We start from the raw sequence: 22,875 nt of genomic DNA on the forward strand, positions 1-22,875 counted from the left end.
TTATGACAAACGGCGACTTTCTCAAGATGAAAAAGTTATCTTTTAAACTGACAAACATCATATGTGTGATTCATGACACAATTCATGAAACAACCATGTCTCTCTACTTCACTACCATACAAAGTTTTTCTGAAATAAGGTCCCGTGGAGCAGACCGGAAGAGGCATGACCTCAGCTCTCTAAAGTGATGAAGTAATGAGTCCTAAAACCTGGAAATCAGTCAGCATCTTTGTCCTTCTGGTTCCTCATCTCATAGTCTGTAGGTTTTTTGAATGGGTTTTCGGCTAACTGCCTGAAATAGGTCTGTTGCTACCATCGGATTAAGATATTTACATGTTTAGTTCTAAGACACAAAATGCTTTCCTGCTGTGACATGTTTAAATGTCTTCTGTTAACGGGACCTCTGTGGCTTTAAAAATACAAATAAAAATTATAGAAATCAAATTCAAATTCACACAAAAAATGTTTTACTTTCTGAAATTATGTAAGCCATCTTACCATCATCTTTTACAGCAGACATGTACTATATGATCTCACCTAGGGATGCAAATAGCAAGTCCTCATTATAGATGTATAAATTGGTCTATACAATGCCAAAAATTGGTGAATTTCTTTTCCCCCTGGAGCCAAAGGTGACATCTTCAAACTGTTTTTTTTTTCATGCGACAGTCCAAAACCCATAAGAGATTCAGCTTAAAGTAATACATGACAAAAAAACATTAAATCCACAAATTAGAGAAGCTGGAAACAGAGTTAATCGGCTGATTGATTAATCAAACTGGTCGTTTAATCAATCTAATCTCTTCCTGTAATCATTCTTTGTGTAATAAAGAATATTTGAAAAAAAAAAAGTTAGATTTTTGCAACAATATAAATTAAACACAACACAATAAAACAGTTTTTCACAGAGCGTTCCTTTGATGCAAGCCGGAGCTTCTGGCCCCCTGTGAGGCGACCATCTGCCCTGCTGATGTGACCATGAGTGAAATGCTGCAGGAGCAGAAGTAACTGTATCTGAACCTGACCCCTCACCTCAGTGAATCAGGTGAGCAAAAATGGACATAAAGTGGCCTACAAGCTGCCAATAATGACAATAATACGACCTTAAGTATGTTCTTAAGGTTTTATATCTCTACACCTGCTTTGACACACTTTCTATGTTACCTTCTTTCCTCTTGGCTTTTTACATTTGCTTCATTTGTAAACACACGGATCACAATATTTGTCCATTAGCCATCCATCTCAGATAATAGTCCTCAAATGATAGATAAAGACAGTTCATGATTTTAATATTTCATCTCTCCAGCTGTCTCGATCCCGCCTTTGACGCTTTCGGGCAAGTTCTGGGAAGTATGCACTGTTGTACGGCCTCTCCCTCTCAGTTATCTCACTCCCCGGTTCCTTCCTTTTGCCGTTCCTCTGGTCGATTATTGCCTGGGCTCGCCTCCTTTCTTCGGCCTCCCTCTGCAAACGCTCAGCACGTAACCTTTCGATGGAGCTGGAAAAGACAGGAGAGACAGATTTTACATAAGGCTATTTACAATGTTATCGCCTTTTATTTATATCATGACATTCAAGCCTTGAAAACCCTAATTAGAAGGAAACTGACATGAGACTTCGAGAGCCTTCTAGTACAGTGGTAGATCAACACCACTCTCATGTCTGTTTGGTAAATATGAAGCTACAGCTAGCAGCTGACTAGTTTAGCTTAGCATGAAGACTGGGAACAGGGGGAAACTGCTAGCCAGGCTCTTTCCAAAGTAAAACATCGGCCTACCAGCACCTCCAAAGGTCACTAAATAGTGGAGATGTTATATGTCATTAGTTTAATCTGTACAAAAACTATTTCTTGGCTTGGAGCAGTTGCTAGGCAACCAGCTGAGACTCCAGGAAGTTATGGAAAATTGCAATTTTTCACACATTGGTATTTGTAATTTAAACAAACAGTTATATCTATATAACATGTTAATTAGTGAGCATTACCTTATTACAGAGAAAGGCTAGCTGTTTCCCTTTGTTTCCAGTCTTTATGCTAAGCTAAGCTAACCGGCTGCTGGCTTCAGCTACATATTTATTGTACTGACGAGGCGAGTCAGCATATTTCCCAAAATGTTGAATTATTCCTTTAAAACCAGAGAACTAAGCAGCAAAGACAGAAAACTAACCCACACCATTATTAAATATTCTGAGTAAATGGGCTGAAACTGATATATTAAGTTATTATTCAAATATTACAGGTAACAACAGACTTTCTTACCTCTCTCCACTGCTTCTCCTTTCCCCTTTGTCTCTTTTCTCGTGTTTCTTGCTCTTGTGGTGTTTTTTCTCCTTTATGCAGAGTGCTTTCTTCATATCTTTAAGTGGATCTAAACTATCTTTCAATCTGCGATCTTTCTTCTCTCGCTCCTCTTCACTTATCCCCTTCCGCTTTTCTTTGTCTTTCCTCTCTTCTTTTTCTTTCAACTCTTCTTTTTCTTTGCCTGTTTTCATGTACCACGGAGTGACCTCAGTCCCTGGTTGGGGTCCGAGAGACACCAGCAAGCCAATGGCTCGTTCTTGCTTCTCCTGGAATAAAAACAAGGACAACCAAACGTCGTTTAGAGTTGTTGTGTGATGCATAAACCTTCTGAATGTGATGCATAAACCTTCTGAATGTAAAGAAGGACAGAAATAGTAAAATTATTTACTTTTCATTTAGATAAAATCAGATACATTTAGTTTTGATCATAAAACTGGATCACATCCTTATATTTTAACACTTTGCCCTGAAATAGTAGTTTTGTGTCGTCTGTGGTAGTATTTATCTAACGCCTTGACTCTCACGCACCATCTGTTTACATTGCTTGTATGCATATTGTGGTTGGACTGCATCCAGAATATATTGTGCTTCTTGACCACAAGAACAGTCTGGCTGCTCCAGCTGATTTTTAAATACCTGGTTCAGTATCCCAGCATCTTGACATTGACTGATTAAGTGTTGCCCAAACATTTTGATGGATAAATGAGCTACGACAGGCACTAGTTATTTAAAATGTCATCAATCTGAGTTTGAATCACAACCCCACTCCCACTGGATGGAAATATCATTTTGTGGTACCGTGTCATCCTATTTAAGCATCTTCGTGACTGAGACATGCAGAGATAATGGCTCAGAGGGTTATAAGGAAGGAAACAATGCCTGTCAGGCGATCGCTGATGGCCATTTTGGATACAAACTTTTCATAAGAAGCAGCACCATCACCTTCTCATCTTTCTTTTCTTTGAGATACTCCTCATTTCCCTTCTTCTCGGACGACTCTTCCAGAGGAAAAAGATTAAGATGCTCCAGAGCTCCACTTCCTCCCCTTTGTTCTTCTTCATGATCATCGCTCCTTCCTCCTTCAGACTGGAGAGCAGCTCGGGCTTTCCTTCTCAGATACTCTGTACGTGCCTGTGGAGAGGAATAGTTGTCAGTCCAAACTAAATACGTAATGAACAATAAAGGCTTCTTTGTGTACAAACTCTGCACATGGACTCGTGCAGACTCTCACTAAAATGAGCAATTCATGACCATGTAAACAAATCCTATACATATCATCACTATTTAAGAAACTGCAGTGACACTGGATTGTACTGACACATGGCTGTTGAGTGTGATTTACAGTTGAAATGGTTAGAGTCGCTGTTCAGAAACTGTTTTACTGGGCGACTAACTGTTTCAGTGATTGATAATGAGTGATTACTTGCAGCCTTAGTGTGAGCAATCCTGGTCGTTTACCTTCAATATTAGAAGTCACTGAAGTTTAAAAGGGCTTTTATGAGAGGAACTTCTGAAAATACCAGAACATGTAAGTTTGTATCCACATCATTTGTGGAGCTGAGGAGCGACGTGTTGTTGGTGAGACTTTTGGACGGCACAGTATGAGACACTGTAGGTCTACTTGTCACATGTTACTTTTTCGACCACGGTGGGTCAGGTGCTGGTTCGGAGCCAGTGCCTACTCTGGAACTGGCTCTCGATAACCCAGAACATGCTACACTAGCTGTCGAAACACAAAGAACTGGTTCCAGAGTAGGCACCGGCTCCGAACCAGCACCTGAACCACCTTGGTTGAAAACAACTTTAAACCAGCACCAGCCCAGAACCAGCACTTGGTTCGCTTCTGTTGAAAAGGGGTCAGAGAGCACCCTCACATCATCATCATCCCTGTAGGTAAGGTGACATCACCGGGGTTACCTCTTGCTCAGCTCGCTCCACGCGACGCTGGGCCTCGCGCTCCTCCTCTGCCGCCTGGGCCTCGTCCTTCCGCACGCGCGCGACGTTGTCTTTGTTGCGCACGTGCCAGCTCTTCTTCGGGAGGATATTCATGGTTGCCTTGGCGACTGTTGCTACTGTCCGTTAGCAGTCGGCTAGCTGAGCAGGCTAGCGTCGACTGAAGTCAGAATGAGCGGTGAGCACGGTCAGAAACTTTATTTATGGGTCAGGGTTAGCCTAACCCTAATGTCTACAGTAGCAAGAGGAAGATGGATGAAGACTGGTCAAATATGAAGACAGATAAAAGATAAATTCCACCGATATCCCTTTTAGCAATTAAGCTAACGTTAGCCAAGGTTTGCTATTTTCCAACTTCTACACTACACTTTAACGTAAACGACACAGCTGCGAGCAGAGACATTAAACACGCTCCCTGACGACAAACTCGTAATTTCGACTATTTAATATAAAAACAAAAACAAAAAACAGGACGTAAGTACTGTCCTTAACTAGCTGGGGGAGAAGTTGCTCTTGCTGGTGGCTACTGAAGCCCACAGGAACAAGTAGATACAAACAGGAAGTAAACATTACACATTTTAGCAACACCATGATTTTGACACCAGAGGGAGCTACAGGTCCTCTCATTTTTATTAAGTAAAAGGACAACAAGACATACAACGATATTTTCATGAACAGACAAACGTGGTGCAAAGTTGCATTTATAACAAAGGGAAAACTTTGCATTGCATTTATTCATTGCTTTACATTATTTAACCACATACCTCTACATTAAACTAATAATGAACTCATCTGTGCCTCATCTGTCAAGAGCCACACATCTGTAAATAAATAATTTTGTTGCTGCGTCACTCCAGCCAGCATTATAAGACACTGACTTTACAAATACACACCTCAAAACTAGTTAGGGATTTTGCGATATGGGTGCACATATGCATGGTTTGTATTAACACAAAATAAAAATGTAGATATGTCACAGAATAAACAATCAAGTGAAACACTAAAATATCCCAATATCCCTAACTAATCTTGAGTAGTGTATATGGTGTGTACAGCCCTGTTCAGATGCCTCCTCATGTTGCTTCATGTTTAGGCTAATAAAGAAGGTCATAAAAATTCAACATGGTCCTTATGCTAAGTTCAGTCTTCTGCTCCTGCACTGGGTTTTGATATATGAAGTTGCTGACCCAGCATCTCGATCTGCTTGACCAAGAACTGCTTGTCACGGCCCTCCTGTTAACCAAAGATTTAATTAGTGAAACTGAAATCACTGTGACTAAGTATTTGCTTTACAATACAGCATTCAGCTGAATGCCAACAACTTACCAGTTTTAGCTGAGCTCTTAGCAGAGCAACACTGTTCCCATAGACAGAGGCTAAGGCCACGAAATAACACAACACCACACTGCCAGGGAGAAAGGACCCATGATTATACACCATAAAACAGACAGTGAAGGATCAAATTATATACAGGTAAAATATAGCCTCCCTGTATATACTAGAATAAGGATCCTACAGGAAGCTTAGTCAAGCTCACTCACCCAGATAATACACACAGAGGGATGGAGAATGCCTGGGAACCAATGAAGAAGAGAAATTCCCGTGTAGTTTCAGAGAGGCTGGCGAAAGTGGTTGGAACAATCGACCACATGTTGGGGAAGAAACGGAAAGGACCACAAGCCATAGAGGGACGAATCCTGCGTGGAAAGAGAGAAACACTTCAGTAAAGTCTAACAAAGTCTTTTCTGTTTTTTTTTGTTGTTGTTGTTTTTTGTTTTTTTAAATCAAACCTATTCCTGCTAGTCACTGCTTTACCTTCTGACTTGCAGAAAGCCTCAATATTGTCACTGTTAATGCTAAACTAAAGTACTTCTGTTATTATTGTTACAAGGGAGAAGCACTCACTCAGCAACACTGTAGACCAAGACAACTGTGGCCAGGCCCCAGCCAAACAGGAGGACCACCAGGAAAAAGAAGGCGGAGGTGGTGGAGCGAAACGTCCTCAGTGCTGGCCGACAGTTATGGAAGAGTGTGATCTGAGGAGGGAAAGAGGCATTGAAGACATGGGACAGCGTTTGGGACAAAACCAAAGCAGATTGTTTGCTGTGTCACCTTCTTGAAGTAGAAGAGGATGATAAACTTGACAGTGTTGATGAGAGGCAGAAGAGGGCAAAAAAGAGCTCCTGTCCAAACCACAGTCTGACCATAAACTAGCCCGAGCACGTTGGCGGGAACTACGAACTCTTGTCGACCCACCCACTGAACCAGCTTACAGGACCAGTTGTCCACCACCATCCTGAAACACAAACACATAAAAACACAACCCAATTACACGGCTGAATGTCTCACTCTCAACGTGATCTGACCAGCTGTTCCCACAGTGATTTGTACCTGCGTGGAAACTCCACCAGGATGAGCACAGCGATGTTGATGAGGAGGTCAAACAGTGTCAGCTTGTACATCTCCTGTCCTATTCGTGTTTCCCAGCACTGCATCAGGACACAAACATGAAAAGATGAACCTCTTTTACAATATTTCAGTGTTAAGGATTCTAAATTCTCAAATTATGTTGCTCAATGTTGGCACATTATTTCCTGTAATCAGATCAAATTGTATTTCAGGGAGAATCATATCATATTCTCTCTTTACTCTGATCTGTTTCTTTCTCTTTTTCATTCTTGCAGTTTTGCTGTTATCTCCTGAAATCCTCAGTTGATCCAGCTGATTTAAAGCTTACTCTGTCTCTGAAATGCACTGATGCAAAAACAAAGTGCAAGCAGAAATTCTTTGCTCATGTAAGCGACAGCCATAACAGGGATGTTAGATTAGAAAAACAAATATTTTATCATCCTGACTGCAGATATGTATTTGCTATCTCAGTCCCTCTTTATTTTATCTGAAGCTGTTGGTACAGTCCTCATTTAAAAAAAGTTGGGACGCTCAGACACATGATTGTATAAACAATATTACTTCTTGGGCTCAGAAACACTTTCTTAAACTGTTTTTGATATTCAGTTTTAATTTACATTTTACAGCGTCCAAACTTTTTTTTTTTAATCAGGGTTGTACTTGTCTCACAACTTGGTGTCTCCTTCGATCTTGTTTGTGAAGAAGCGGCATCTTTAAAAATAATTCACATGCACTCAAGAGGTATAATTACCTTGTAGCCTATATAGTTGTATTGGCATAGCATACATTTTACATCATTTGCATCGCCGTCACAGGTGATCTGACTCCACAGGGTGAAGAGGAGAACACCCAGACTCACCAGACGAAGGAACACTGCCCTGTACATGGAAGAGAAGTCATTATCAAACCAGTCGTGAAACCCTTTAAACCCTAAGTGGTAAAGCGTCAAGTGTTTTCTGCCCTCCCTGGTCGAAAATCTCAGGGCTGTTTGAATGTCACAGCGTACTGACACACTCTGGTGTATGCCTCTACATCACCGATGCTTGTCACAGGTTTCTATGCCTCTGAGTTGTTGGAGATTTCACCTCTAAACCTCTAAGACGGTTTCAGTTAAAGGAGACATATTATGTTCATTTTAAGGTTCATGATTTTATTTTGGGTTACTACTAGAATATGTTTACTGTTTTCTGAAACGCTCTGTTTTAGCTCCTGTCTCTTTAAGACAATCCTGTATTGGTGCTTTTAATTAAGTCAGGGTTTTGAGCTCTTCCACCCCTAAGCTTGGATGACATTTTTTTCTATTTGCAGCAAGTTTTTAAAATCTCTAATTACTTTATAGTTTGTTTCTCAATTTATCTTTCAGTATTTCATCATTTACAAAAGCAAATACTCTCACATAAACACTGATGCAAACCTTAACAGTGCCACTATGACAGTAGTGCTGGGGGCATATCGCTCTACCAAGGCGATCTGGTCACACAGCAGCGGCACCAGGAAGTTTCCAGCAGTGATGACGATGGAAGGTAGATACTCATAAATCAAACCCAGGATACCTTGCACCCCACTATTTTTCTGTTTGTAAGAGAGGGGATGGAAAAAGGTCACCAAAGACTTTCAGACCACATATGCATCATCACTCTCCTTTCACATCATTTACCTGGCTGAATTCGGTGGCCAAGAAGATGCCGTAGAAGGCTCCTATAATGAACCCAAAGGAAAGAAGACTCATAAAGACACGTAGAGAGTATAAAATAACTTTCTGCTTCGTAGTCAGAGCAGCTGCCCTTTTCTTTAAGCTCTCCTCCTCCAGATCCACCTGAGAGAGAAAGAGAAATGAGACAAGGGGTCATCTGAGGGCATGCCACTCACAGGGAATGATTAAAAAACTGCCATCACATTTCTCTTCTTCCTGACTGTCCTCCATCCTTCTAAGTAGGACAGATCCCCACTGACCTGCAGCCGGTAGTGGATGTTTTTCTGCTTCAGGTTGGTAGCCTGGTCTCCCAGGCAGCCGTAGTCCCAGCTGGTGAACACTATCATGCTGTAGTTGCCCACAGCCCTGCCTCCCGTTGCCACAGCAACTCGAGCTGCGGTCCCCATGCTGAGAGTCAGGGAAGAGGAAACAGAAGCAAGTCAAAGTGACTGAATTCTCAACTCAAGCTTTTAAAATGTCATTCTGTTTATTTCACACAAGTTTGGTGTCAGACTGACCGTGCTATGATGCAAATGAAACAAAAGGCGAAGTAGAAGAAAGCAGTGAAGAGGTACGCCAGTGGGATGTTGTATGAGAAGTTCCTGTCGTCCACCAGTGTGTTGTTGTAGTAGCCATAAAACATCCATGAATACTCCATGAAGCCCTGAACAAAGAGGAGAGGATAGTCACTAAGCATGTCTGATGTAATAAAAGTTCCCTGGATGTGGTTTAAATATGCTTTTACCAACAGAGGATATAGTAGGAGGATGTGGAGGCACAACTCTAATGAACTCCAGTAATGAACAGCACTAATATCTGTTTCACTGCATGTTCTGCAAGTCGATGCTGCAGTTCCTCACCGTTCCCGAAAGTAAGTCGAGGAAGTAATTATAGAACAAGACCAAGCCTTGAGGATTGGGGTCATACTGCATGCATTCCTCTGGACCTGGAAAACACCACAAAGTGGAAAGCTTTATGATCTCTGCATACACTCCCAGAGATTAGAGAATTCCTATAGGTTTCCCTGCACTTTTCTGAACATACAGTACAGGTCATGTAGTTGTTTAGTGTGTATCTGAAAGAATAAAAGCTGCAGTGGTGAGAAAATTCAGGCATTCGGCTCACTTGACAGCAGAAGCGGAGGGTATTAATCCTTACACTGTCACCTAGATAAATGTAGTGTCCTCTCACAGCTTTAAAATGGTGATTTTCTCGACATTTTCTTGTAAAACACTATTTTAAGGTAAGTAAGTTCCTGTTCGTGCATGATCAAATGTTCTAACATTATATAATCAATATTTTACACAAATCTCAGGTAATTACGTTACATGCATATTTAGATATCCTCGTGGGAATAAATATTCTGCTCATGCACTAGTGACCATTTCTTCATTTAATTTCTGAGGGGAACGCCACAGCTGGTACTGCGGTCTCTACACTGACTCTTATGAACAGGCTGTTGCCTGGAAACTGTTGGATCAGGCTGTGAAGAGGCTTCCTGTTTAAATTCCAGAGAAATGAGGTACCATGAAAACATAATGTACCAGTGTCAGCTGTTGTCTTCAAGTTAAAGCAAACTGGAACATTGTGAGCTAACAAACTGTATCCTGAACAAGTGATCATTACCAGTGCTGTTAACAAGGTCTGTCCCGACAGATCTGAAGATGATGCTGGGGATGAGGACAAATCCAGCAATCAGTAGAAAGGAAACAAAATTGAGCACCACCAAGAATCTCAGGAACAGGAAGAAGGACTGGACGCCACCTCCAAAGTTACCTGTTGGGACAATGCATATGCATAATCTAAAGGCTTGAGATGCTGAAAAATAAAAACAAACCCTTTAATGTCCACCTGAAATTAGTGATTAAAGGTTTACCTCCAATCTTTTGCAACGTTTTGCTCCACAGTGCGAAAAAGGAGAGAAATCCTCTGATGCTGTCTTTGAGTTTATGCAGAGATTTGGCCTTGTTCCGTCTCCAGGACTCCCTGCTGGAAACAACAGGAACCTGCATCTGCTGCACCTGCCTGCAATGGACAAGTTACACATTATGACTCCCGAGATACTAATGTGTGGTGTAAGTAATGGCAACACTTTATTTTATAGTCATAATTTTCAAAAAATGTCCTTAGAAGAAATATGATCATTGATTAATCTGCCCATTATTTTTACAATCAACAGGTACAAATCAAAAAATTATGAAAAATGCAATCACAATTTGCCAGCGGTTAAAATTACGTCTTCAAATTGCTTCTTTTGTCCAACCAACAGTACAAAACCCAAAAACTCTTCATTTACTATCATTCTTGAGTAAGAAAAGCAGCAGATCCATACAGGAAGAAGCTGGAAGCTGCAACTGTTTGACATTTTTGCTTACAAATATTGTTGAAAATTAATTTTCTCTCGATCTACTAATCAATTCATCGAATAATTGTTGCAGCTCTAGTTCTAATTATAGAGATAGTGTTAAGTTGGTACATTTGGAATTAACTAATTTAAATTAATAACTAACCTTGAGTGTCATTATATGGTACATAGCAGGAAGGCTGAACATGCAAAAAATGGGAAATTTTGCAAAAATAGCATATGAAGAACAAATTAGTATTTACCTGGTTTTTAAATTGATCTTTTTTTGGTAAAGAACATTCATATTTTCTCAATAATTTGTCGCAAATTAGATTGCTTTTTTCCAAGAAATGTCTTTGCAATTAATGGGAATTTTTTTCAAAATTACAAACCTATAAAATAAAGCTTTACCATAATGGTCTTACTGATACGTCCTAGGTTTTGTAAGTTTGCTTTTTTGCCGTAAAAACCAAAACAATGAGCTAAAACTTGCTACAAAGCTTCGTAAATCTGTAGATTTGGGTGACAACTTTTTTTTTAATTGTTATTATAAAATATGGATTAGAGCCTGATAGATATATGGGTTGGCTGACATTATGGGCTGATATTGGCCTACTACAGATATATCGGTATCGGTGTATGTGTTGTCCAATAAAGTTTATTGTTTCAGTGCACTGATGTAATTTGAGACAATAAAGTGTTTGATAACCACATTTGAGAGATCATTGCAAAAAATGTGTGTATCAGCCAAAAATATCCATATTGGAATGTTTTGCTCCCTAATATTAGTATCAAGTTTCGGTCAGCTCTAATACAGATTAAAGTTGATTCAAATTACATTTCAAAGCATATTTTACGTAGTGAAATATGTCTAGAGAGGATCCTTGTCTAAGAACATTTCCTGAAGCAGGTTTCATACCGCACAGCTCTTTTCAGCGCCATGGGCAGAGGACTGCTCCTGAGGTCCCGGGGCATCCCACTGCTGTCCTCTTCATCATTCTCTGCGGGTGTCGAGCTCCAGTTGAACTGAGGGTGATTCTGATTGGACTCTGGAGATGAAGCCCGTCGTGACCTCAGTGAAGGCTGGTCACCAAGGTAACCATTACCTGTAAGCGAGTGGTCAGAGAAAAGACAGAAAAACAGCAAAGAACTGATGAAGCGATGTGTGTCAAGATAGTTCAATCAGATTAAAAGATGTCACATCAGCTGTAACATACTCAGACATTCAGGCGATCTACATATTTTAAGTGTGTGTACAAATCTGTATAAGTAAATGTGATCAGAGGTAAGAACAGACACACCTTCAGTATCGTCATACAGCATACTTAAGCCTCGTGGATCACTGTCCATTTCTCTGAAGCAGTTTGACACGACCACCTTTAAAGACTTCTAATTAAAAAGCTAACTAAAAACTAAGACTTCTCACAGACAAGTCCAGAATGAAACAAACATGAACCAGCCCGTCATGAGGAAACGCTGCCTACCCAAGCAACCCTTCCTTGTTGTCCTCTCTCACGGACTTTACTCCCTTTGTAAATGACCACACAGGTACTTCCTTGTATGATTTAACCCATTATTTCCAAGGGAACGGTAACCAGTCATTTACAATTTGCACAGTCTGATAAGCAGCAGCAAGTAAAGAAGTGTACAGCAAGCAAACAGGTTTAATTGATTTCTGTTATTGTTTTTGAGTGTACTGGAAACTTCAGGAGTTATTTTACTGAACTCTAACTGCGGGCAGCGCTGAGAACAAATGAAATATACCATATAAACGTGTACAAGTTCATATTATGAATTCAACAATCACATAATGTTTTATCAAAGCAAAGTTAACTACGTATACTGGCTTTTAGCTCATCAGAAACTCAATGCTGTGGGTGTTTGCGTTGACTAATGACAGAGAGTTAATGATTTCCCAGTCAGACAACTAAAAAGATGTGATGTATAAAAGCCTTTTTTCGACAAGCTTCATCTTAACGACTTACACAAGCCTCATAATGAACAAATAATTCACAGTTCATCACATCAAGAAGGGTTTTAAAGAAAGAAGAAGACAGGGCAAGTGATGAGGAAATGCTGATATGTATTCCACAAGTAACACTTTTACAAAGCAGGGAGTGTTACAGCAGCATGTGAAGCCAAACACAAGAGAACAGACAAAAGGCTGAAAAATAAATAGTCTGGAGGCGAGCAGTCAACAGAAGGACTAGAACCATCACAATCATCACTGTGGAATCATAAAAAAAGAAAGAAAGGGAACCAAAGGACTCAGTCTTGGCACAGAGAGGATAAAGGTAGAGGCATAACACAAAACCAATTTGTAATTCAAATCATTTCATTTCAAAGTAAAATCTGGAGAACATAACACAGTTGGAGATTTAATTTCTGCTGTCAGTCATGCTCATATAAAAGAGAGACGCAGTTATCACAGACAGGAGTGAGTTAAAGAACTCTCCGCATGTTTTCCAACTAAAATACAGTTTACTGTGGTCAGGGCTGGGCGATCATTTTAGTTTGATTATTTTCAACTTTCAGCAGGAGTGTATCGCATTGTTTTACACATATTACACATTTGGTCACAGATAATACATAAAACTGTGGCAGTTTATTGTTTTTTTAAAGGGTAACGCCACCAATTTTACACATGAAAGTGTGGTTACAGGTCTTGGGGAGTACTACTGCTGATGTGAAAAAAGTAGTATAAAGCCTTTTGTGACTCCAGAGGAAGCTGCATGTTATCTGACAAATTACCTCCAGTGATGTCACTTAGTGACTAAGTTGCATTGTGGGTAATGTAGGCACCAGTTCTGCTTTAACACTGTTGGACTTATTGTGGACAGTTAAAAAAAAAAGGGATCAAAATCGATACAGCAGAACTGGAGATATCACCTTTTTTATTCCACACATTCTTCTTCCTTTTCAAAACCTGGTGCCTACATTACCCACAACGCAACTTAGCCACGGTGTGACATAAGTGGAGGCAATAACATGTAGCTTCCTCTGGAGCCACAAAAGGCTTTTTACTGCTTGTTTCACATACATAGTAGCACTCCCCAAGACCTGTAAACACACTTTAATGTGTAAAAATAAGTGGCCTTACCCTTTAAATAGGGATGAGTGAGTGCACCTTTAAATAATCTGTATCTGTTAAACCAGAAGTGGAGCCTGAAATTAATAAGGGTTGATCAGAAGTTGCTAGATCTATCGTTTAGACTATCGACAGAACAGCCTCCGAATTGAGCTTCAGATTGATGTTTCTGATCACAAGAGTAACAGAACATTTAGGGTTTTCGTCTAATGATACTCGTACTCGCTCAACCCTATTTGTAACATCAGTCGGATTATTTCATATACGATGTTGTATTCATTTTCCATATAGCAATACACATATTGGAAAATAACCAAATTATTGTTGTAATAATGATGTGAACCATATCGCCCAGCCCCAGCTGTGCTGTTATTCATGACTTAACGTTGGCAGCTTGTAGTATGATGTGAAACTTGCAACTTTTTCGTATCAAATGTTTGGTCCAAACCCTGAATGGTCCATGATGGCAGTACAGACATGTTGGCAGTGAAATCTTTGACATGGCACACTCTTCACAGGACATTGCTATCAAGATGTCAGTGCATAATGTTCCTGATATGATCTGAATCACTTACAGTTACAGGCAGAACAACAGTAAGGAGAAAAGAAAAAACCTTCAAACAGAGAAAAACATTTCGGATTCACTGGATTCAAGGGAGTAAACGCAGACATGTTCAGCAAATAAAATAAGGGAATGTTATAATGCTGAAAAGCTTGTGGTTGCTTAAGACTAGTTCTAAAACAAGTGAACAATATAATTACAAATGTAATCTGGACCTTGTGTAGCTGCTTTAAAACTAAACCAGTTGGATCTCACAGTGCATCATCGTGCTTGTAATTCTGCTTCTGAAGGAAATAATGTCTGCAGATAATAATGGCTGCAGTTTGTTTTACTATGGATGAGGGGAGACACTACAGGTAAAAAACACAAAAACTAATAGATTTCACAAACCTTCTGAGTTGATTACTTACATTACATTACTTACTTGCAAATTATTCATTATCTAATGAAATATGTGCTAAGTTTCTTACATTTCTAGATCAGACTGGCTTTACTCAAATAAATACTTCTTTGAAGTTGTGGATATTTTTACCTGAAGTGTCTCCCCTGTTACAAAAAAAAAAATTCTATTTACAATGTTTAATGTGATCCAATTAATGAATAGAAAACTTTGAGCCCACACACAAAAATGGGATCATCACACAGGAAATGCCAGCCGAGCCCTAATGTCAATACCCTCATAATATATTCATTCTGTACTCCAGTATAATGGTATTGTAACATAATACTGAGGACTGTTGTTTTTACTTATGAAAGCTCATTGGGCATCAATTTAATCACATTCAATGAGCTTCTCTTTTAATTATTTATAGTCATTATGAGGGCTATTGTTTGACTCGCCTTGACATTTCAACGACCTCATTTTGACCAGTAATGCAGTTCACTTAGACACTTAAAACTGGGTGCAGTTGAAAAGCACACATACTGTACAGAGTGAACGATCTATTTACCCGGCTGCCACTCACACTATAAAAGTAACATTCATAGAGCTCAAACATTCCTCTCCCAGTGTTCACAGTACTTTTTTAAACCTTTGTCACCATATTTTTCACGTCACATTTTGCCTGATTTACTGTATTTTTAATAAGATCGAGCTGAACTTTAACATTTTCCCACAAGAAATCTTATTCGACCTGTTTGTTGCTAGAAAAATGAGTGTTGGTGCGATCAATGTTGAAGTAACTCCCCGTCACGTCCCAAAAAAAGTATCCGACCACCTTTGTGTGCCTCCATTCAGTCTGTTTTTTCTCCAGTTTTCTCTTTCACGTTCTCGATCTTCTCTCCGTCTCTTTTCTCCTCCTTGTCCCCTCTTCTCCCTTCCCTTTTTCCTCCCTTCAGGACCCTGCCGACTATTATGCAGCACACGGCGATAATGTGCATGATGAAGTAGATGGATGTCCAGTAGTTGATGGTGTCAGAGGCCTTCAGCAGCACGAAGCCCATGCACATGTAGTCGTAAGCCCTCATCTTCAAGAACCATTGAACCCAGTCGAAGATGTTCTGTCCACGAGGACCCAGTTTGGTTCTGACTGACGCCTCCATGGCGGACTCGGCTGCGATGCACAGGGGAATGGTGAGGAAGGAGAGGTAGTACCCAGCGTGTAGTCCGTGCCAGTAGGCGCTGATGAACATGGTCCAGCCAGCCCTGAGAATTACAGAAAAAAAAAGGAGAAATGTTGAAGTCGAACAGACACACCACTGTGAGGGTTTCTGTTTTTGTTATTTGATTGAATTAAGGTAAAAAATGAAGATGCTACGGCAGGATCATGGAAGATTGTATGCAAAAATGGGCCAGTTTTACAGCAAATTTTACATTAAATACTTAAAATGATAATAATAATAATAAATTATTATAATTGCGTGTATTCTGTCTTTCATGAAATTATAAAAAGAGATTGAAAGGATTTTTAAGTTTTGCCCAACAATTCAAAGACCACAAAACAACAATGAACTGATCCTGCTGACTATTGTCGTACTCTGCGTGTAGCCAAAGTCTGATTTAGCTTCTTGCTCTGTGCCATAAACATCCAATGTTGTCCAGAAAATGATTAAAAACACAAATGAAGCACACTGTTAGACTGCTATCAATCCTTCTGCATTAATACTCACTAATGAACAAATTCATGGCTTAAAAAAGTCCCCTATTTACTCCTTTTCAGGTACTGTTTGCTAAAAACTATAGTGTCCAGCTGTTTTAAGCATTTTTAAATAAAAGCATATGTTACTGATGTTTTTTTATTATTGATTTGTATATTTAGTCTGCTTGTTATGGTGTCGCAAGTGCAGAGCTTCTGTGAGCGGTTTTGGTTAAAAAAAAATAAAACAACAGGACTGCTGTTTGGGAATACTTTGCATTTGAGGCAAATGAACCAGGAAAGGCAGAGGATACAAGCATGGCCGTACAGACCGGGGCTAAATTTAGCAAAGCACCTGAAGGACCGACACGCAGACCCAGCTTGATGACGGCTCACATTGAAACATGACTGAAGTATTAAAGAAGACGGCTCAGTAAACGGTTGTTGATAAGTCTGTTGCCCTGTTGTTGGACCGACAGCCATTTGTAAATCTCAAAGCTCAGCTCCCCCCCTCAGGGCTATCAGGTCTGAGGAATCTCACACAGCAGAGTTTCATTTGATAGGAAAATACTTTGGGTCAGAAGTAAAATACCTTAGATGCTGTTGTTCTAAACACACAGAACACAACAATTCTCTATCTTTTACTGACAATTAAAAATATTATGCCACTGTGCTATTGAATGTTGATATTTTTTAACATATGCTATCACAGCTATAACGTCTAGTATCTAACAACGCTAGAATTAGCTGAAAATGTGGGAAATCATTTTTTATTTCAGTTTGAATTGAAATAAAATAATGTTATGTTAGAGAGAGACAGAGCTTCACTGGTATCCCTGTAGAGAATTCATGTTTACAAGAAGAGAGACTGACTAGACAACATGCTCGAAAATCTGGAGATGCTTGCTGCCACCTCACTGGTTTTATCTCACTGCGAAGGCCAAAGGTTAATGCCTGAACACACCACACAGGGAGTTATGGATGAGCACAGGGATTCGTCCATATAAGGCAGAGACTGCTGCACACATAAACCCTTACCTGAGCGTGTAGGCTTTGAAGGGGGAATTGGGGTAGATGTAGTGATGCAGCCACCACTGCACAGTCATGTTCCAGTAACGCATGCCATGTCGGACCTTCACACAGAAGTCAGTGTTGTAGCAGTCGATGTTCTGGATGGTTCTGAAGTCGTACTTCTCTTCAGCGGAGGGATCGGCGCTGGTCACAAGGGAGAAAATGTAGAAAAAGAAAAAAAATAACTTTCAACAACAAAATAAGAACTCCAACCAAGATAGTGAGTGAGCAATTACTGATGCATCCTCTTTTAATATACGTGTTAATCCTGTGCTCATTTACCTGTAGTTGACAGTGGGTCCTCCTCCAGGTTTGGACAGCGCCTTTTCTGGATAACAGCCCAGACCTGCACTGATGCAACCAGCCTCAGCTCCACACCACGCTGCGTAGAAACGCATCCGAAACACGAAGAATACTGCTATCATGTAGAACAACCTGGTGACAGTAAGAGAGACAGAGAAAAATACATTATTCATCTTAATATTACCAAACAACTGCAGGGGTGTTAGACAATTAAATAAAAAAAACTACTGGGCCCTCCGCAGTTTCTAATCTTCTTGGATTTGATAAGAATATCTTTTTACTTTTCTAAACAGCAGCGCTGTTGTATTTATTTTAATCTCAGCTCTGTTTGCTTTCATATATCTCATTTCATTGTACCCAGACTCCTGACAAAGAGTGAGTAGACAAATTGCACAATCAGTACACTGCAGTTTAAGTTAATTGGCTCCTGGTACAATTTAGGAAAAAATCTGAAATATTATTCACCACATTTAAGAAACAGCTTTGACAAGAGCTTGTAGATTTAAGCCCTAATATTGATGCAGCGGTCTTCTTGTTATGCCACAGTTAAACTTGGTCTAATAGATTAAAAGAAAAATCTAATTTTCCACCAAAAAACACTTGCTTGTTTCTTTTGTTTTTAGCTGGCAGGTCTTACATCATCTTACATTAGTTGTTTAGATTCAATGCAATCTATTCTTCTCTTTGCATTTAAATGATTAAATAGTGTGAAGTTGCTGACAATTTTATTTATGCTCATGTTTTGATTGATCGAAAATTACAATATTAATACAACAAAATTAGGCAATACTGATGATATGATATGATATGATATGGCCATTATATTATAAATCTACAGCTCCTGTAACTGACATTGTTACCGTTATTAAAAGAGATTATCAGGGCAGTAATTCATTGTCACAATACCTAAAGAAATAGTTTTGATCCAGGAACTCCTCAGTGCGAACGTAGGCCAGTGGAAAGACGGAGTTGACAGCCAGGAACAGAGCACCGTAGACAGGAACCAGCTTCAATCGCTGCAGGCACGGCACCCAGCCGGGCAGGTCCTGCGGGCTCGGCTGCTTCAGCCAGTCGGCATATGTTTGGAAGCGAAAGAACGGACCTTTGAGGAGATGGAGGGATGAGATAAAGGAGTGTTGAGATGACAAAAATGGAGAATCGGGATAATGCAAGACACAAAAGGGACCAGCGAAGGACAGTGTGGTTTGAAAAAGGAGAAGGTGTTGTTGGAAAGGAGGAGGGGGGGATAAGAAAACAAGTCAGCAGTAATTTTCAATAATACTGAAAATGATGTGGACTCACACAATATTGGACAAGAAGCAGAGAGTGAGACAAAGAGAGACAACAGTTAAAATTCATGCAAAAGCAAATGAACATCAACAACAGCACACATGAATGTAACAGCTGACACACAAACATAATTCTGATAAGTGCATAAGTACATTTCCACAGACTTACCGGTCATGACACCGATGTAACAGTAGCTATAGGACAGGATATCGTAGAGAGAGGGCTCCTGCAACAGACCCCCGATGACAGGAGACTTGGTGAAAGAGCTCACTTCCTTTTTCTTCTCTATGTGGAAGCTTTGCACCTCATTGGCCAGACTCACCATCTGAGTTAAAAACAGAAAGATGCATCAAACATCAACAAAGACGCTGCTGTGTCGCTGCAGTTGATTTATCCACTGATGAGGTCTCTCTACCTTGAGAGTGAGAAGCAGCTGGACGGCATTGGCGAAAGGTGTTGGCTGTGGCAGACCGAACCAAGTGATGAGCCGGAAGAAGAGGAGGTAGAGAAAGGTCCAGCTGAGACTCACAGCCGGGGCGAGCCTGGTAGACAGAGACACATGTTGTGAGTTTACATGTGTTACACTTTACTAGACTGTGTTGTTCCGTTGCACTTATTATTAGTTCTGTTGTGTGCACCAGCTTTTTACTGCACACTACAGCTGAAACGATTAGTTGATTAACTGATTAGTCACTCATTAGAAGATGTTATTCATTTAAAGATATTCACATGTACACAAACATGCTTACCTACGTATACTTATTAATTACTGTACTTAAGAAAAATAATAACGGGCAGATGGATCAATGTAAAATAGCTTTAAGTCACAGACCAAATGTCATGACTTTGGTACTAACTGTGTGTTTGTGTCATACAGTTAAATACGTTTGTCAAGGCACGAATATTCATCTCTCACCGCCAGCTGCTCTTTATAATAATCCATGTTCCAATCACCGTCACCAGAGAGTGGAGTGTGTGGATGTGGCAGGTGGCAATGGTGATGGAGAGGCCCAGAAGAAGAGCTGCCCCCTGTTTCACTGGAGGACCTAAAGTAAAAGTAGTAGGAGTTACATGTGGTGGGAACAGCACCCGAGACACACCAAATGACTGTGTTGATGTCATAAACAGGATGTGCTATCAACTTCAGTGAATAAAAATACAAACATGGTGTGAAAACGCATCACTTCCCACCTACTGCTTTTGAATTAGTTGCCGCTGTCAATCAGGAGAGGTGCAACCGAAAATACAACAGGCTTATAAACATCTCTCAAAAGTGCAAGTATAGCTAATGGAGGCCCAAAAAGGACAATCTGAGCCAATGTTGCAGGTACAGCATTTAGAAAACCTGCAGAACTGTTTTATACGACAAAAAGAGAACATTTAAAAAATCGGGACAGCATATAAACTGCAGTAGCACAACACAGGACCAAGGACGTGAAGCATACTGAAAGGCTTGACATTAGGTTGAAGAGCAAAACCCTGAACAAAAGAAAAGATTAATTAAAGTCCTCTTTCACTGTCATCCATGGTCACCAGATTAATCATCACTAATCCTTAATACTATGGAGCAGAGACTGTTAAGCAGATTTCAACTTCCTTCATCCCTTCATACAACAGGAGGATTTCCTGTAAAGAAATGATCCAGTATCCCATTAGACACATTTCAGGATACGTATGGTCATGAGGCAGTAGATAAAGAGCAGCCCTTCGCCTTACAAAATGTTAAAATATAATATAATATAATAAACACCAAACAATAGAATATTGTTTAGTATTTTGTCCATCCTCTACTGTGTAGGGGATGGACAAACAATAACAAATCCTGGTTTTTGATCATTTCCCCCCAAATTTTAGCTTCGAAGACGACATAAAGAGAAGTCAGTTACAGAAACCATTTGGGTATAAGCAACACTATTAGTCAAATAGAAAAATAGATGCATATTGTGCTGATTATGTTTGAAATCTATACATGTTTGTAACTTGTGTTGAAAGTCTGCGTGGACCAAATGACTCACTGAGGTAACGGAAGAGGAATCCAACAGGGATGGAGGCAGCGAGAATTCCCAGGTACACCAGCTCATCAGGAGACATCGCTCTGCTGGCACATAACACCAAACACAGCTCATATAAATAATGTTCATATGCACTTGAAACATCATTAACTGACAATCCAAAATTATGTGTGAACAACATGATAGACACAATAAAAGCAACCCATCTGGCAGTACAACACGATCTAGCCCGATACCCTGCAACAAACACTGCCTTGGCGGAGCTGATAGTTGCTATTTTCATTATGACTGCATCACAGATATACTGATTAAATCCTATAGTAGGTTTTGAGGATGTTGTTAGCGCAAGATCACATATTAATAAGATCATAATACAAAGCAGAGGTAATTATTTTACAGTTGGAAAGAGTGAAAGGTGGGTGTAGTGACTACACACACCACCAAGGGCTGAGCGGTATGGATTTTTTATTACAATGAAATCTGACCTCTTAGTCTTTGCTATATTTTCCGTATCATTAATATGACCAATCATTTATCTCCATTTTTACATTTGTAGGAGTGTTTTTGGCAGGCACATCTTACTTATACTGTATATTTATTTATCTCTGCAAAATTGCACTAACTTCCACACTAATGTTACCTGATTATATTGTTTGATGTACTGTTGTTATGTGTGTTTTTGTAAGGTGTCCTTGAGTGCTTTTAAAAGGCGCCTTTAAATAAAATGAATTACTATTATTTTTATATGAAAGTGGTTTGTCAGACATTCATTTATTTTTCTCCATTTCACTCAGCATTTTTATTTTCAACTGTAAGAAGTGATGAAGTTTATTTAACTTAAGCAGGAATTGTGCTGCTGGATTAATCTTTAGCAATCTTCAGGGTGTGTTTCACAGTAACTCATCCGTGTGAGAAGCAATTTCCGGCGAGCTGTGTGCAACAGCACCTTATAAGTTTTAACACAGCTGCAGCACAAAGCAACATTATTCTTGAACGGTGCTAATGAAACTATAGAGTTCATGAAGAGATGAAATACAAGGCACAACAGGCATGCTGATATTGCATAACATGGAATAACATGTGGAAACTTGCTGCTCTGGACTATAATGCCATAGGGGATCTTGGCTGTTTTTGAACTCAGGAGAAAGCAGAGGTTAACAACTACGTATATGATCACTTTCATTAGGTGTAAAGACTTTAACAGTATAAATTACTGTTGTTAAATTTAATCATAACTCGAAAAAAATAACCAGTTCATAAGTAAAAGCGTCCACCACTTCCTCGCCTTTAAAAGCTGACGTTAACCGTCAACGCGACTGACTTTAAGCGGTTACGTTCACTCAAGCTAACAGCAGCACAGCCCGACGACAGGATTGTGACTAATTATAAAAAAAATAACAGCACAGTAAATGTAAAACTGAGGTTAAACCACTGTAATCGTGGCTGTATGTACCTGTGTCAGTATGTAGGTAGTTACGAGAGCTGTACAAACGCTAGCACTGGGAAAACAAGCTAATCGCTCATTAGCTTAGTAGCTATCAGTGACCGACTGATACATGAACAAGAGCGGGTCGTAAAGTTTTCCAGTACTTACATTTAAAATGTGTTAAATCGCCAGTATAATTACTCCGGTCTCCAGTAGAGCCTGCACATATGACTACCCATTCACACACAGCTAGCAAAGCACGGGAGGAATGTACTTCCGTGTTGAGAAATGACGTCATCTAGTGGGCGTGTATGGTACGTCCCAACTGCAGCGGGGTGGACTGTACCATT

The 22,875-nt window shown here is 39.9% G+C and overlaps 3 protein-coding genes across 4 annotated transcripts; all 3 read right to left on the bottom strand.

Annotated features, from left to right (window-relative positions):
- Positions 1-444: 444 nt before the first annotated feature.
- On the bottom strand, positions 445-4,786 carry leng1 (leukocyte receptor cluster (LRC) member 1). The gene is made up of 4 exons (XM_073485554.1): positions 4,217-4,786; positions 3,242-3,430; positions 2,258-2,565; positions 445-1,498 (listed from the first exon to the last, which is right to left on the bottom strand). The coding sequence occupies exons 1-4, from the start codon at positions 4,346-4,348 to the stop codon at positions 1,279-1,281; spliced, it is 849 nt and encodes a 282-aa protein (XP_073341655.1). The 5' UTR covers positions 4,349-4,786; the 3' UTR covers positions 445-1,278.
- Positions 4,787-4,864: 78 nt separating this feature from the next.
- On the bottom strand, positions 4,865-12,172 carry tmc4 (transmembrane channel-like 4). Its single transcript, XM_073485553.1, has 16 exons — positions 12,000-12,172; positions 11,618-11,804; positions 10,231-10,379; positions 9,981-10,130; positions 9,215-9,300; positions 8,873-9,018; positions 8,615-8,762; positions 8,319-8,477; positions 8,076-8,233; positions 7,413-7,539; positions 6,644-6,741; positions 6,365-6,548; positions 6,158-6,288; positions 5,794-5,949; positions 5,579-5,657; positions 4,865-5,485 (listed from the first exon to the last, which is right to left on the bottom strand). Exons 1-16 carry the CDS (start codon positions 12,046-12,048, stop codon positions 5,393-5,395), a joined length of 2,100 nt encoding a protein of 699 aa, XP_073341654.1. The 5' UTR covers positions 12,049-12,172; the 3' UTR covers positions 4,865-5,392.
- Positions 12,173-13,793: 1,621 nt separating this feature from the next.
- On the bottom strand, positions 13,794-22,825 carry mboat7 (membrane bound O-acyltransferase domain containing 7). Of its 2 annotated transcripts, none has more exons than XM_073486210.1 (9): positions 22,694-22,825; positions 21,103-21,182; positions 20,004-20,133; positions 19,503-19,629; positions 19,256-19,412; positions 18,704-18,899; positions 17,777-17,929; positions 17,462-17,638; positions 13,794-15,993 (listed from the first exon to the last, which is right to left on the bottom strand). In XM_073486210.1, exons 2-9 carry the CDS (start codon positions 21,176-21,178, stop codon positions 15,582-15,584), a joined length of 1,428 nt encoding a protein of 475 aa, XP_073342311.1. In that variant the 5' UTR covers positions 21,179-21,182; positions 22,694-22,825; the 3' UTR covers positions 13,794-15,581. The 2 variants fall into 2 exon arrangements, with proteins under 2 accessions (XP_073342311.1, XP_073342309.1); XM_073486208.1 differs by having other exon boundaries at positions 15,490-15,993; positions 21,103-21,185; positions 22,694-22,783.
- Positions 22,826-22,875: the final 50 nt, after the last annotated feature.

Source organism: Pagrus major, chromosome 17 (genome assembly GCF_040436345.1).
Source record: "Pagrus major chromosome 17, Pma_NU_1.0".
NCBI classification, from domain to species: Eukaryota; Metazoa; Chordata; class Actinopteri; order Spariformes; family Sparidae; genus Pagrus; species Pagrus major.